The sequence below is a fragment of the Mesoplodon mirus genome (genome assembly GCF_964341445.2).
Source record: "Mesoplodon mirus genome assembly, chromosome: 12".
In the NCBI taxonomy this organism is placed as follows: Eukaryota; Metazoa; Chordata; class Mammalia; order Artiodactyla; family Ziphiidae; genus Mesoplodon; species Mesoplodon mirus.
This window is the reverse complement of record NC_138988.1, coordinates 77185695-77200611: the sequence shown is the minus strand read 5'-3', so window position 1 is coordinate 77200611 and position 14917 is coordinate 77185695. Positions and strand designations below refer to the sequence as shown.

The window sequence follows — 14917 nt, the reverse complement described above, 5'->3', positions numbered from 1 at the left end:
TACACCCTCTATAGAACACACCTCCTTGGCAAGCATTTAATGCTAAAAAAAAAAAAAGTCCTTCATCATCAAACAACTGAACGCCATCTCCTGGGAAATAAAATCTGAAAAGTTAAGAAGGGAAAAAGAGAGGGCTATGATTATTTTAATCTTATTCCAGATGCTCAAGTACGCTCCCAAACAAAACCCAAATTAAATGTGAGCCTTATTCAAAGGGATGATGACCGTGCAAGTGTTTGAGACAAAGTTTGGCAAATAGTAGGTGCTCAGTTAATATTTATCTAAAAATAAATAAGAACATCCATACAAGCTGTCCCATGGACCACACTCTGTCAAGCCCCAGCCTGAACAGACAAGATAGGTTACTTTTACTGCAGTCCCCACCTGGACCCTGTGATTTTTCAAAAGCACCTTCATGCTTACTAGCTGCTTTGATTAATGCAGCGTATCGAAGCTTGCACCTGGCCGTGAGAGAAGGGGGCCTCTCCCAGGTCTCTCAAAGACAGGATTAACGCAGACACCCCACACTGACACACACAAACACTGGGAAAATCTGGTTCTCGCAAGAATTTGGAAGCCTCTAAAGATTTTGGAATCTCTGTCAGCACTACAGACATTGCTGAGATCGGAGCTCTGGTTCCTTATCAAAACTAGAGTGAACAAAAACCTCTTTACCACCAACATCAACACCAAAAGTATGTCAGAAGAGTACCGATATTGTAGGATGGACGCTTTGGTCCCTTTGGTCAAAAGAGCCAATGTACCAGCCAGAAAATTTCCCTTTCACTTAGCCACTCCAACCCTGAAACCAATGCCCAAGTCATGTTGTTCCCTGGGCCTCAGTTTATTGCATCCATAAAATGGGAACAAAGAGGTTGGCTTCGTCTCCCTGCTGGCATTCTTGGGAGAATAAAATTAGACAGCCTGAGAAAGATTTCTCAAGAATGGAAACTTACACATACAAATTGGCAGCCACCAGTGAAGGACAGATGATGTGGGTACCAAAGAGAGCCAGCGGGAGCTCCTTGCCAATCTGGTACTAGGTAACAGGGGTAAGGATGCTCAGATCATCACGGGTTGTGTTCTTCCTTTGAGGGCTCTGTCCTATCACCCAGGTTCAGGTCATTGGCAGTCCTGGATGTGAATCCCAGAGCTGTCATCTACCAGCTAAATAACTTCATAACCTGAGCTGGCCCCCTGGCCTCCCGGGCCCTTCACCTCCTTGCATACAAGGTGGGCTACTATCTCCTCCCTCATAGAGAACAGCCAGAGGTAAGGATCCAATGAGGGAACAGAGGCCAGCGCACAGAGGTGCTGCACAGATGTTAGCTCATCCTGCGAGTTTGTCCTTCAAAGAAACCATTCTGCTCTCAGAGACCCTCAGAGGGGAGGAGGAGCTTCCCTACAGCTGCCTGTGGAAATCTGTCTCAAGTTCCGCCCCATTGCTCTGGGTCTCCTCTCCCCACCCTGTCTGTGGCACTTCCACAAGCCTTGGAGGGTCGCCTGCTGGGAAGCAAATGGCCCTTCGCCTCATGCTCTGTCCCCTGCTGGTAGAGGTGGTGGCTGCAGGGGAGGGAAGATGGCCTGAGGTGGTCGCTGGTGGCAGCTCTGGACCAATGGCTCTAGCATCTCCCGCGGCCCCCAAGCGGTGCCCTAAACAGAAGGGGGAATTGGATGAAATCCTCCTGCACGGCGTTCCCATCTGCGTTTCACCACCCTCCCCCCAGCAAGGCCTGGGGCTCCACAAGAAGTGCCGCACCAGATCACCCACCCGACCTCCAGATCCTCCTGTCAAAGCCTCCTTAGACTCAGAACTCTGGGACCCGGATGGGATTCAGAGAGCATCCTATCTGGATTCTAACCTGGGTCACTGAGCCCCTTAAACAGCCTGGCAGGCAGTAACGGGGGTACTAGAGACACTCTTTTATTTTATTTTATTTTATTTTATTTATTTATTTTTTCAGTACACGGGCCTCTCAGTGTCGTGGCCTCTCCCGTTGCGGAGCACAGGCTCCGGACACGCAGGCTCAGCAGCCATGACTCACGGGCCCAGCCGCTCCGCGGCATGTGGGATCTTCCCGGACCTGGGCACGAACCCGTGTCCCCTGCATTGGCAGGCGGACTCTCAACCACTGCGCCACCAGGGAAGCCCAGTATATAATTTTTAAATGCAGCAATTACTACTTAATGAATGCTGTTTGTAGCACTGATGAACTTTTCTTTTCTAAACAAGGAGTCTAAGGGGAAAAAATGATGAAAAGTCTCCTTAGTGGCAAAAGGGGCAAAACCCACCAACCTGTCCCATTTTACAGGTGAGGAAATAGAGTCGCAGGAGTTAGGCCTCTCCCAAACCCGAGCAGCTTCTCTGGAGTAGAAGCAAGATGCCATGTTACAACCCCAGAGTTTTGCTTCCTGTGCTGTTTGTTCGAGCTGCTTTGTCCCATCCTGGGCCCCATCCTCTCCACACACACCTGACAATTACCAGGTTACACCAAACAAGGAAACTATGCCTTGTTAGCCAAAGGACGGACGCATGTCAACAGGCCCTTCTAAAACTACGTTGTCCATTAGGTAAATACATGTGGATGTTTAATTAATTAAAATTAAACTTTACAATTCAGTTTCTCATTCGTACTAGCCACATTTCAAGTGCTAGGTAGCCACTTGTGGCTGGTGGCTACCATACTGGACCATGCAGATATAGACCATTTCTATCATTGCAGGAATTTCTACTGGGCAACACTGGTCTAGAAGCAGTGACTTTGACAGGAAAGAGTCCAGACCCTGTGAGTGGGCAGGGCTTGGAGGTACTTCACACGTCACCCAGGCTCTGCATGGACTCCGAGTCTGTGGGACCCCAAGGACCTGGAGACTTTGAGAGAGAAACAGCCTAAAGGACCACCTCCCTCCTAGACTGGTGCTGTGGTTTCTATGACCAGAGCCTCTCTCGAGATTCAGCCACCCTGAATATTTACAAGTCACTTTGTCACAGGTGAAGAAGCACTCACATGGGCATCAGAGAGGGGGTTTCAGTGCCAGGGCTGCCTTTTACTAGCTGTGTGTCTTCAGCAAATAACTCCTCTTCTCTGGCCCTCAATCCCCCACTAGGGAAACCATTCTGTCTTCTGAAGCCCAAAAATTCGCTGCTGCCCCATCCTCAATTCATTCATCTCTCGTGGGTCTGTGTCTTATCTTTCTTGGGTGTGTGTGCCTTTAGAGAAATGTTCATCTTGATCAAGGGCATGGTGGAGAGGGCAGGGGAGATTGCCTTGGCCAACATCAGAATATGGTTTTTTTGTTTGTTGTTTTTTTTACATCTTTATTGGAGTATAATTGCTTTACAATGGTGTGTTAGTTTCTGCTTTATAACAAAGTGAATCAGTTATACATATACATATGTTCCCATATCTCTTCCCTCTTGCGTCTCCCTCCCTCCCACCCTCCCTATCCCACCCCTCTAGGTGGTCACAAAGCACCGAGCTGATCTCCCTGTGCTAAGAGAAAAACCTCTGAAGAGACTAAGGCAGCAGAGGGCCTTTGGGCTACTGTTTTCCATGCAAGAATCCAGTAGATGGGGCTGCTGCATAGAGGCGATGTCCTGACAGGCTTTGCCTTAAGCTTGTCAGAGCGAGTGCCCAAGCTCAGAGGGCAGGAAATGCGTCTTTTTTGTCCTTGCAGGACCCCAAATCTCTCCATACACCCAGACTTAATGAGTCACCGCTAGAAGCCTCAGTACAGGCCCAGGAAAGCCCCTCGTGCCCTTTGTGTGCCTTTAGCCCTGATGAATTTTCCCTTTCCCCTTCCAAATTATAAAACTGAAGCTATTTTCTCTGGTGCCTTATTTAGTAGCTGTCAAAAGTTGGAACCTGACAAAGATCAACAACTTATTACCAGCTCAAACTTCACTCCTGTCCCAGGTGGGTTTTCCCCTGCTCTGCCCTCCCTCTCCTTCCCCAGTGAAAACTTTCAAAGTCCACCGAGGTTGCCTGAGACCCTGGCCGCGTGCCTCTTTGGATACAGAATGCTTTTAAGGAAATAAAAGTGCATCCCCACCATTCACTTTTTCCTAACTGCCTCTTTTTCCTTCCCAAGCTGACGATGGAACTAAATCCTCCTCCCCAGATGAAGGTTGATTGGCAGCCTCGGTCCACAGTCTCTCACCATCTTCTGAGAACAAGACTCACTCAGCCTCAGCACCACAACTGACAGCCGATGGTTCGTCAGAATTTCCAACTCCTATGATTTCTCCCTTCAGTTCTTCAGAGGTAAAGATGAGAGTAAAATATGTCAAGAAGGTCCCTGGCTGTGCGTGCCCACCGTGGGAGTTTTGGGGGACAGAAAGGTGCACATCCTTTGCAACTTCACCGTGAGACTTCCACAGAAGGGCTCTTTTGCTTGTAAATGGCCCATTTAAGGCTTCAGGTTCAAGAACGTACCTGGGTCCAGCCTCACTGGGAGGAGAGGGGGGAGGGCAGCAGAGGAGGGCGACAGTCTGGCAGGCACCCCTTCTGTTGAAACCAGAGGGACCTGTCCTGGTAAGTGAAGCTGCGCATGGCAGCTCGGCTGCTGTCTTAAAGCAATGGATGAGAACAGGAGCTGTAGGTGGAGGGAGATTTCATTCCCTGAGGTTGGTCTCCAAGCTGAATAGACAAAGGAGCAAGAAATGGGGAAAATTCTCAAACAAAATAAGGAGTATTTGCTGGTCCATCTGAGTGAGAATTCTCAGAATATTTTCCAAAGCTCCAAGCTGCTTGGGGACTGCGGCCACAGTATAGAGATAATTGCCCCATGTTCATTAGGAGAGCCTGTGTGTGTAAAGGGAATAAATATTCAAGCTTTGGGGCCAAATGTTGGTTCAAATCTCAGCCCCGTGAGCTTCTGCTTGCATAACTTTAGATAAGTCACCTGGACTCTCTGAATCTTCATTTTCTCATCTTTTATAGATTGATTATTGCCAAGAGTCAATGAAATAATCTGTGTGAAGGCACTCAGCACCGTGCCTGGCATGTAGTAAGTACTCAGATGTTAGCTACTATCTTACTTTGCAAATAAAATAATACCACAATGCCCTTCTAAGTAGAAATAGAGATGTATGAGAAAATTCTCTCTTTCCACAGGCTACGGGAATTTCTTTAGGATTAACATACTAACACTTGTGGAATTTAAGACTGACACCCAAAGAAAAGTCACGGGGGCGTTTGATACGTGCTCCCTAAAATTTGCTTCCCGTTCTACCTAACAACCCTTACGAGTTTGGAGTTCTACCGATGAAGCCACGTGGTCAGTATAAATGGCAGCATATTCACCAAAAAACAAATATTTCTCAGATCCAGTAAAACCCTGTGAAAACACCACGCCCTTTCTCTCTAAATCAAAACCAGACACGGAGAGATTGGGTCCGTCCTTGTTCTAGCCCTGACTATAATAAAATGACCCTACGTTCATGCTATGGAATATTTTGGACCCCGCTAGAAGATCGTAGTGGAGTATGGGATCTGTGTGGGGTGTGTGCCAACAGCCCCGAGGTGGGCAGACACCGCCCTGATGGTGCTAAACAGTATGTGCCTCGTTCCCATTCTTGTTTCTCAGTCAAGGTCAAGTAGATGTTCTTGGAGCAGTTCAGGGGCAGCACAATTCCCGAGGGTTCTAACCCCAGCCCAACTCTAACTCCCGCAAATGAGAGTCACACTATCGTGGGATTAGAACCTTGAGTTTGCACAAATAGTGAAAAGGGAGGGAAGGAAGAGCGTGGTTTCCGAGTTTGAAGACCTCAAGATTTTCTAACAAGAAATTTGCTACGACACGTGTCCCAAGCGATCAATAGCATGTGGCCACTCACAACTGAAAAGTGCGCTGGTTTATTCATTCATCTCACAAACTTTTATTAAGCACCTACTATGTGCCATGCCCTGTGCCAGACCCTGGAGAATCAAGAAGGAACTAGGCACAGGCTCAGCCTTCAAAGACCTCACAAGGGTACAGGGGAGGCCGACCATGCAGGGTGACGAATGCTGTGCAGGGTGACAAGCACCGTGCAGGGTAAGCACAGGGCACTGTGGAGCCCACAGGAGGGAGAGGCTGTTAGTTGCAAGCAACTCTGCCTTGAGCCAGGAGGCCAAGGTCCTGAGATGGGAGAGCCAGCGTGCATGGGAGGCCCCCTGGGGACATGGAGGAGGAGTCAGGCTCAGGTAAGAGCACCTGAGGCCAGCAAAGGCAAGAAGGCTCAAGTGCAAAGGCTCTGAGTTGGGAGCCTGATGGGCATCGCAGTCTGTATGGAGGGGGCGGGGGGACGCTAATTCCAAAGCCCACATTCCTCTCCCATACTCACCATGTCTCTGATAGTTACACTTATATTCCAAATGCACAGTCAAAGCACAATTAGCACTGAATCTGAAAAAACGCAATGTAGATGCTTATTCTGGAACCAGAAAAGACTTTCAGGTTTCCTAGGAAGTTTATGACCCTACCCCTCAAACACTGAAATGAAGGCCACGTGTGAGGTTTCAAAGCTCTCTAACGAAGCACATGCCTCAGCGTTCTTTGATAATAATATCTGACCTCTCCTTGAAAATCAGGAAACATTTCTTCACGTGGCCTCTTGTCACATTGTAAGCCAACTGGCTATTAGTCAGCATGCATCAGGAATAGAGCGTAATATCATTCATTTAATATAATTTTTTAGAAACCTCATAGAATGATAGAATGAATAAAATGCCCCAGGCACTGCACTTAACCCCCTCCCTAAGTCAGCAACTCTGAGTGTGAACACTGGATCTAAGCTGGTTGAGCCAGGCTACGTGCAGATCCAAAGCCAGCTGAGCCCCGCACGTAGGTAGGATTTGAGAGGCACCAAGAAACCTACCCTCAGTGGCAGAATTCCAATAAGTTATTCATATTTTGAGTGAAGGTAGTGGGAATTGGGGGTTTTGTTTGTTTGTTTTTCCTTTTTTTTTTAATAAAGCAGTGGAAACCTTCCTTCATGTGAAATCTTGCAGAGTGCCCCATATAAAATCATAATAGCAGATTCTTAAACAGTATTTACTATGTGCCAGATGTTTTAACTTATTTAGTCCAACAACAGCACTGTAAGACAGATATAGTGTACTGTCACTGTCAAGATTTCCCAGATGACAAAACTGAGGCACAGAGAGGTTAAATAACATGCCCAACATCACGCAGCTGGTAGGTGGTGAAGCTGGGGTTCGAATCAGGGTGGTCTGGCTCCATAGCCCATCCAATACTGACCCCACTGGGTGGTCCCAAAGCAGAAGGCAGCATGGCCCTGGTCAGAGCCCAGGTGGAGGGCAGGGCTTCCAGGCTCCGTGGGGATGAGGTCACCCTCAGGCACATCCATGGAATAATTCCATGAAACACAACTTGAAAGCCATTGGATTGAGGTGTTATCTACCAAGGGTCACTTTACGATAATACCTCCTTCTTGGAAGGAGTGACATGTTAGTGCATTAGTATGAAACCGTTTTCAAAAACCTGGTTCTAAGTCCAGGGAAGTAGTGATGGGGACATCCCAGCCTCAGGGCAGGGATGCTGGCAAGGGCAAAGCTGGGTCCGGGGAGGGCTGGACTCCAGAGTCTGAATAGTAGGAGGAGAGGGTGATGCGAGAAATGGCACCTCCAAGACCACAAGCTCCCTGCCTGGCAGGCGAGCGGGAGGTCAGGCTAAGAGCAAGGTGCCTGTGAGGCTCCTAAGGAAGGGCCTTAGGGCAGGCAGGCTTCTGGTTGCTGAGCACAAAAGAAGGAGGGTAACTCCTGGCAGAAGCATAGCGTGACTAGAGTTGTAGGGGGCGGGTGAGAAGAACAGTCTGACGTGGGAGTGTCAGGGCTCCCCGTGTGGTGACACTCAGAGTTTTTCAGTTTCTATATTGATAAAAAATTTTGCAACTTTCAAAATTGCAGAACAAATAGAACCATGACTCATACTTCACAATTTGCCTGGCAAATTTACTGTAGTATCATGATTCTGACCATTGCATGTTTTTCAGGGGTGATGAGACATCAGGATAGAATACTTGGCACAAGTATGTGACTGTGGGGATGGTGGGACACACATAACCCCCACCTTATGTCTTACGTTCAAGATTAGAAACCAGTGATTTATGTGGATTATGAGTCTCAGTGGACCTGGGGGTACACGTTTTGATGTATCCACGTGTGTCTTTTTGGTCTGCTTTTTAATCAGCTCTGAGCCACATTTTCGTCCTCTGTAACTTCATGAGATTAATTACTTTGGACCCACCATTAAAAGTATTAAAATTTTGAATGGATTTGAAATTTGAATGTTTAAATGGTAGGAGTTTGAGTAGAAACTTTCAGGATAACATAATTTAAGAGCTGATGATATGCACAATTAAATCTTGACACTTGAAAGGAACAATTAAAAAACCAGATTTCTGCCCTTTGGTTTCTAACTGAGGAATCAAGTCAGAAAGTCTATAGTCTCTTGTGGAAGAAATAGACATGGGGGGCCAAGTCTTGTCACTGTTAGATGGCACCTAGCATTGTGTCAGCAACAGAAGACATAATCGCTAATTCGCTGAATGAATGAATGAATGATAAATACATATATGCAAACACTCAAATATACAGTCTCTACGAGTTGAAATACAGGCCCCAATCTTACTATACTTAGGGACTGTTTTTCTATTTACGATTTTTCTGGTATTTGTTCCTTTTTAAATGTGTTCATTAATCTTAGAAGTCAGTTTATACAGAAAGAGAAAGTATTTTATATCTTGAATTTGTTCAACACCTTTCACTCAGATCTCGTTGACATTGTCCATATTTTCAATTTTCAGAGCACCAGTGGGCTGTCCAGGCCCAGGGTAAAGGTCATGGTCTCCAATATCTCACACCATCACGTTTTTCACTCTCTCTCTCAGGGGCTTTTGTGGAATAGAAACTATTCTATTAACTAAGAGACTAGTTCTCCTTAGAAGATGATTCATTTGAATAGTCTGAAACTAGTATTTGGTGAATTGCCTACCTCTACAGGCGTTGGGACAGACCCTTAATCTTTATTTCATTTAATCCTCCCACGTGTAATTTTGCCCATGTTTAGGAGATGAGAAATTGGGGTCAGAGAGATTTATCCAAGCCACAAAGATAGGAAGGGGCAGAATTGGGATTCCAAGCCAGGCTGAGTCCAATGACCATTATCTTTATATCAAGGACAAACAGCATTAGTTCAAATGGTGGTGGTTGGAAATGAACACCTTAACAAGGCTAGGAGCCAAACCAGGGATTAACCAGGAGGGCTTTTAGGCCAGTGGGTAGAGCTGATATTTGGGGAGACCCTCCTGTTACACCTCAGTTCTCACTGTGTAGCCATTTGGCCAGTTGGATGCTGCAGGGGCCTCCTAACCAGCCAGGAGCCCACTCTGGTCCCCCTCCGGCCACCTTCCACACTCAGCCAAGGTGATTGAATGTCAATCAGAGGAGGTCACTGCCTTGTTGAAAGCCCTTTAGCACCGCCCATTGCACTCAGAATAAAGACTCCAATCCCCACATGCCAGAGGTCCCACCTGAGCAGCCCCACCCACCTCTTTGGGCTCATCCACCCCCCCTTCTGCCCATGCTCTCTGCTCTCCAGGCATTGGGCATTCACTTCCTCCTTCCTGCCGCAGGGCCTTTGTACGTGCATCCCCCTCCCTGAGAGCCCCATCCCACCTTGCTCTCCACCAGGCCACCTTCCTCCCCCTTTTCCTATCTCAGCGTAAATATCCCTTCCTCAGAGAAGCCACTGTTGATGATGATCAGCTTAGGCCCCCTGCAGTGCATCCCAAGGCACCTTGCCCTGATCTTTAATTTATCACTGTTAGAGTGAGACAATTACCTGCATGATCATGTGTTGAATGGGCACACCCCGCCCAGAGGGAGATTTGGCTTAAGTGACACCCGTGAGGCAGGAACCCATCAATATTGTTCATCACTCTATCCCCAGCCTCTGCTTCAGCACCTGACATATAGGAGATGCTCAAAACATGCTTTTTCCACCCAGGAGGCAGTTCAGTACAAAATCAGGCACTTGCCCGTCTAGCTTCAGGCCCAGGAACCCCCAGTCGTACTTACTATCTGATTTCCTTGAGTTTTTTCGGAAGCAGTGTGTGAGAAGTCAGGGGAACCAGCGTGTAGCACCCATGTCACAGGAAACCCTTTACCACTTGGTGATCCTCTCTCCCTGCCACGTTTTAATAAGCGTAATAGCAACAGCAGCCAACATTCATTAAGCGCTACACTCTCAGCAGTGCGTTCCGAGATTTTCATTCAGCCTAAGTCCACAAGGCATGATCCCATTTCACTTACATCAGATCCTGGCCTGGCTCCATTCACCTTCCAGAGGCTCCGTCTCACAGGAAAAGCCCCCATTCGAGGCCTGGCCTGTGAGGCCCAGAGGCTGGGTTCCTCTCTGACCTCATCCCTGTGACTCTCCGCCCCCTCATTCAGCTCCAGCCACACCGGCCTCCTTGCAGCTTCTAGAGCACTCCTGGCAGGGAAACCCCCAGGGCCTGTGCACCTGCTCTTCCCACCCCCACCACCGCAGGGAGCCCTCTTCCCCCCTGCAGAGAGCCACAGCTCTGGCATCTGCTTTAAATGTCTCCTTCTCTCCCAGCCTCCCCTGACCACCGTCCTGCACTCCCTCGGCCTCTTGGTCGCTACATTTCCTCCATCAGGTACCACCATCTAACATACTGTTATGTCAGATGTTATATTAGCTATTATGTATCTGTTTATGTATTGTCTCTCCCCCGACCCTTGCAAGGGAAGCACCATGTGGGGAGGGCGGTGCCTGCTTGGTTCACAGCTGTGCCCTCCTGCCTGGCACAGACCAGGAGCTCAGCAAACGGTGACTCCACCGGTGTCAAAAGAAAGGAGAAAGCATCTCCTTTCCTCCCAATGCTCATCCTGAGGGATGCACATGCCACCCCAACACCTTCCTGGCCACCTGTCTCTGCCGAGGCTAATGCTGCCCCTGCACCCTCTAGAGGAAGAGACCAGGAAACTCAGCCTCCAGAGATTTGGGGTGCACCACGGCCCCCAGAGTCTGATCTGAGACAAGCACCCTGTTTCAACTTCCCATTTCTTCAGTGCATCCAGAAGATGAGTTTCCTTCCCCATCAGTCGTGCATTTGTCCATTGTTTTAACCGAAGCCATCACTTACTCAGATGGAGGAGGCCCCACCCTTGGGGGACTCAAAGTTAAGACGCCACCTCCCAACAGCCATGTGAGCTACATTCTGTTGAATGTGTTCTCCTTCTCATTTATTTTTCTAATCTCAGCTATAGAATTTTGTTACCTTTCAAAATATGGGGCATTTAAGAAAAGCAGTCTTTTCAGAAAGTGCTCATGGCCAGAACTGACTGCACTTCTTTCATACCTCCTGGTCCCAGTCTCCAGGGGTGAAAGGGCTGCAGCTTGGTCCCAAATAGGAAAGCACAACATTTTTTTAAACCAGGGAAGGGTTGTGTTTCCGCACATAGGACAGGTTCTGAGCCCCGGGACAGCAGAGAACTTGATCATTTTTCATCTCAGACACCACATCTCTGAATTCTTTCCCCGACCCATGACTGCTCAGCATTGCTATCAGTAGCTCCAAATATTTTGCTCGTGTTTAAGGCCTTGTAGTTATCACACAATAAATACCCCAAACATGCTCCCCACTTCCTGCCTCCATTCCTTCCACTGGTTTCACAGCTCTGTCCTTTTCAAAGTTGTCCCCTGTACTTAGGATGACCCGTTTCTTCTGCTCTATCAAACCACCCTGCTTTCAAATCCCTCCCTCTCTTTAAATCCCTCTTCACTCTTTTTTTTTTTTTTTTTTTTTTTTGGCGATATGCAGGCCTCTCACTGTTGTGGCCTCTCCCATTGCGGAGCACAGGCTCCGGACACGCAGACTCAGCGCCCATGGTTCACGGGCCCAGCCGCTCCGCGGCATGTGGGATCTTCCCGGACTGGGACACGAACCCACATCCCCTGCATCAGCAGGCGGACTCTCAACCACTGCGCCACCAGGGAAGCCCCCTCTTCACTCTTGAGTGAAACCTTCTACTGTGGTCTCACAAGGAGGGCCTCTCCCTCCTGCCACCCGTCCCCAACAACCTGGAGAGGAAGGAGTAATAGTAGAACTGAAATAATATGTCAGTTTCAGCTAACCTGAGCCAGGTACATTTTCACCAGGTGTTTCAGATCTTGGCTCCTGGGGAAGATAAGGATCCAAAAGAGCAAAAGCTGAGGACTTCATGTCCCCAACACCACAGCCTAGAGTGCCAGTCAGTACCTGCTTTGGAATGAACAGGGTATGGACTTGCCTACACCCTCCGATTAGAGGAATTAGCAGGGCATCGTGCACCCATTAATTCATCAATGTCATCCTTCAGTTATGTAACAAATAGTGATTGAGAGGTTTAGTTATTTGATTGCTGAAGGTTTTACAATCTAACTTTCAAGCATGCCCTATTACACTGCAAATCTTCTCACAAGAAATTATGTCTTACTGAACGCAATTGAATTTGATAAAATTCAGTTCCTTCATTTGACCCTCCATGGTATTTTTCGATGTAGTAAAAGAGCACTGGGCTAGGACTAAGGAGAACTGGAGAGGAATCCCGTCTATCCTACTTAACCATGGGAAAGGCACATGACCTCTCCCAGCCTCAATCTCCCTTATCCATAAAATGGGTGCGATACCAACTGCCCTGCCTACATTACAGGAGTTGCTGTATCTTATTCAGCTCAGTGTCCTTGGCCATCAATACGAAGCCTGATCTATAACAGCCTTTCCAAAAACATAGATGACACTGAAAAGATGGTAGTTACATTGAGAAAATAATAACAAAGGACCTTTTTGTTGAGTCAAGCATGACGGACACAAAAGCCTCACCTCTACTTAACAAAATTCGGTGCATCCTTCCAGACCTAATTCAAATGCAATTTTATCCACAAAGTGGCCCATCCCCACAACCCCAAAACAGAAAAGAGTCAAGGAGGTTGTGTGGCATCTGGGACACCGGGCCATACCTAGGAGGTACCACCCCCTGGAATGGAGCTCTTGAGAGCTGCCATGAGGAGAGACCCAGTGCAGGTTGTGGAGTCTGGAAACCCAGGTCCTGACCAGGAGGAGGGATGAGCCAAGGACCCAGAGCAGAAAAGGACTCTGAGCTATGAGAGCAGGGATGGATCAGATGGGACAACTGAGAACAAAGTTGGGGGTTTTGTGGCGTCAGTAGAGATGGTCTCAAGGGGAAAATGGATAAGGACAGACTCACACTCTGTGTGTCTGGAATGTTCTCTGAATCAGGCTGGATGGAGACCAACTCTCCCTTTCTCAAATCCCATAGCACTTTGCACTTCTTGGGACACTGCCCATACTGCCTGTCTTCGTGGTTCTTTGAATATGTGCATCCCTCCCCTAACATCAACTCTTTGAAGGCAAGTCCAAGCTTTACTCATCTTTGTACCCCTTTCTCAGTCCACACCCAAAGCCTAGCCCAGTGTCTTGCCTATAACCACTCTAATAAATATTTGTTTGATGGATTATGAAAACATTACCCTCTTTGGTTTCCAATAGGATCAAATAAAACATGGTCCAAGATACTATAGAACCTTATAAACTAGTTCACTCATCTAGTTTTATCACCTGTGTTTTGCATTTTCTCCCTTATCCTTTAGCATTTTACAGCACACAGTTTTCTCCAAGAAAATCACTCACTGCTCACCAGGCTGTGTGTTTCATACCAAATAACATAAGCATGGCTACCACTTATTGAGCCTTGTGGCAAAATGGCCAGCTGTTGGCCAGAAACATTTGGCACCCCTTAGAGAGTGTGGAGTTATTGCTCAGAGGGGCTGCTAAGCTGGGACTACATTTCTCAGCTCTCCTTGTACCCAGGTAAGGCCATGGGACCGGTTCTCATCAATGTAACATGATGAAAGTGGATGCATCTCACCTGTAAGGATTTTAAGGAACAGCAGGGCTTCTCCACTCCCTCTTTCTCCTTTGCCACCTGAAGTCAGAGGACTTGGAGTTTCTAGGAGGTGCGGGAGTCACAGGATGGAAGCCTGGACCCCTGAGTCACCACGTGGAGGAAGGCCTCCTGCTTCCCTGTTGAGTCTATTACATGGGCAAGAAATAAACTTTAATTATAAAGTTTTAACCACTGGAATTTTGCACTTAACTGTTACAACAGCTAGCATTACCTTAATTGTTTCACTAAACCCTTGTAATGGCCCTGCATGGTAGGTACTCTCACCAACCCTCTTCGTATTTTTCAAATCAGTGAACTAAGACACAGAGGGGCTAAGTTACTTAGACAGGGTATCAGAGCTAATAAGTGCTAGAGCTGGAACTCGACCAAGATTTGCCTGTTTCCAAATGCCATGTATTTCCCCACTACCTTGTCCTGTCTCCCATCCATCAATGACCTTGGACTCTGTCTTTGACATCATGTTTAAAGTAGGGGTTTCTGGGCTTCCCTGGCGGTGCAGTGGTTAAGAATCTGCCTGCCAATGCAGGGGGCACAGGTTTGACCCCTGGTCCGGGAAGATCCCACATGCCGCGGAGCAACTAAGTCCATGCGCCACAACTACTGAGCCTGTGCCCTAGAGCCCGCAAGCCACAACTACTGAAGCCCGCATGCCTACAGCCCATGCTCTGCAACAAAAGAAGCCACCACAATGAGAAGCCCGCGCACCACAAAGAAAAGTAGTCCCTGCTCACCGCAACTAGAGAAAGCCCGCACGCAGCAACGAAGACCCAGCGCAGCCATAAATAAATAAATAAATAAATAAATAAATAAATAAATAGGGGGTTTCTGACCTACCCTCTTAAAAAGAAGTTTAGATATATGTCTCCCTTTTCCTTCACAGAACTCCTTCCATCACCTAGAAGAATTATGAATGCCAA

The 14917-nt window shown here is 47.7% G+C and overlaps 1 protein-coding gene across 1 annotated transcript in view; it reads right to left on the bottom strand.

The window, feature by feature from the left end:
• Positions 1-4289: 4289 nt before the first annotated feature.
• Positions 4290-14917, bottom strand: part of RUNX2 (RUNX family transcription factor 2) — a 359184-nt gene continuing 348556 nt past the window's right edge. Inside the window, exon 8 of the mRNA XM_082639502.1 lies at positions 4290-4640. Coding sequence (XP_082495628.1) covers positions 4411-4640 — 230 coding nt within the window. The 3' untranslated portion in view covers positions 4290-4410. The remainder of the gene's footprint in view (positions 4641-14917) is intronic.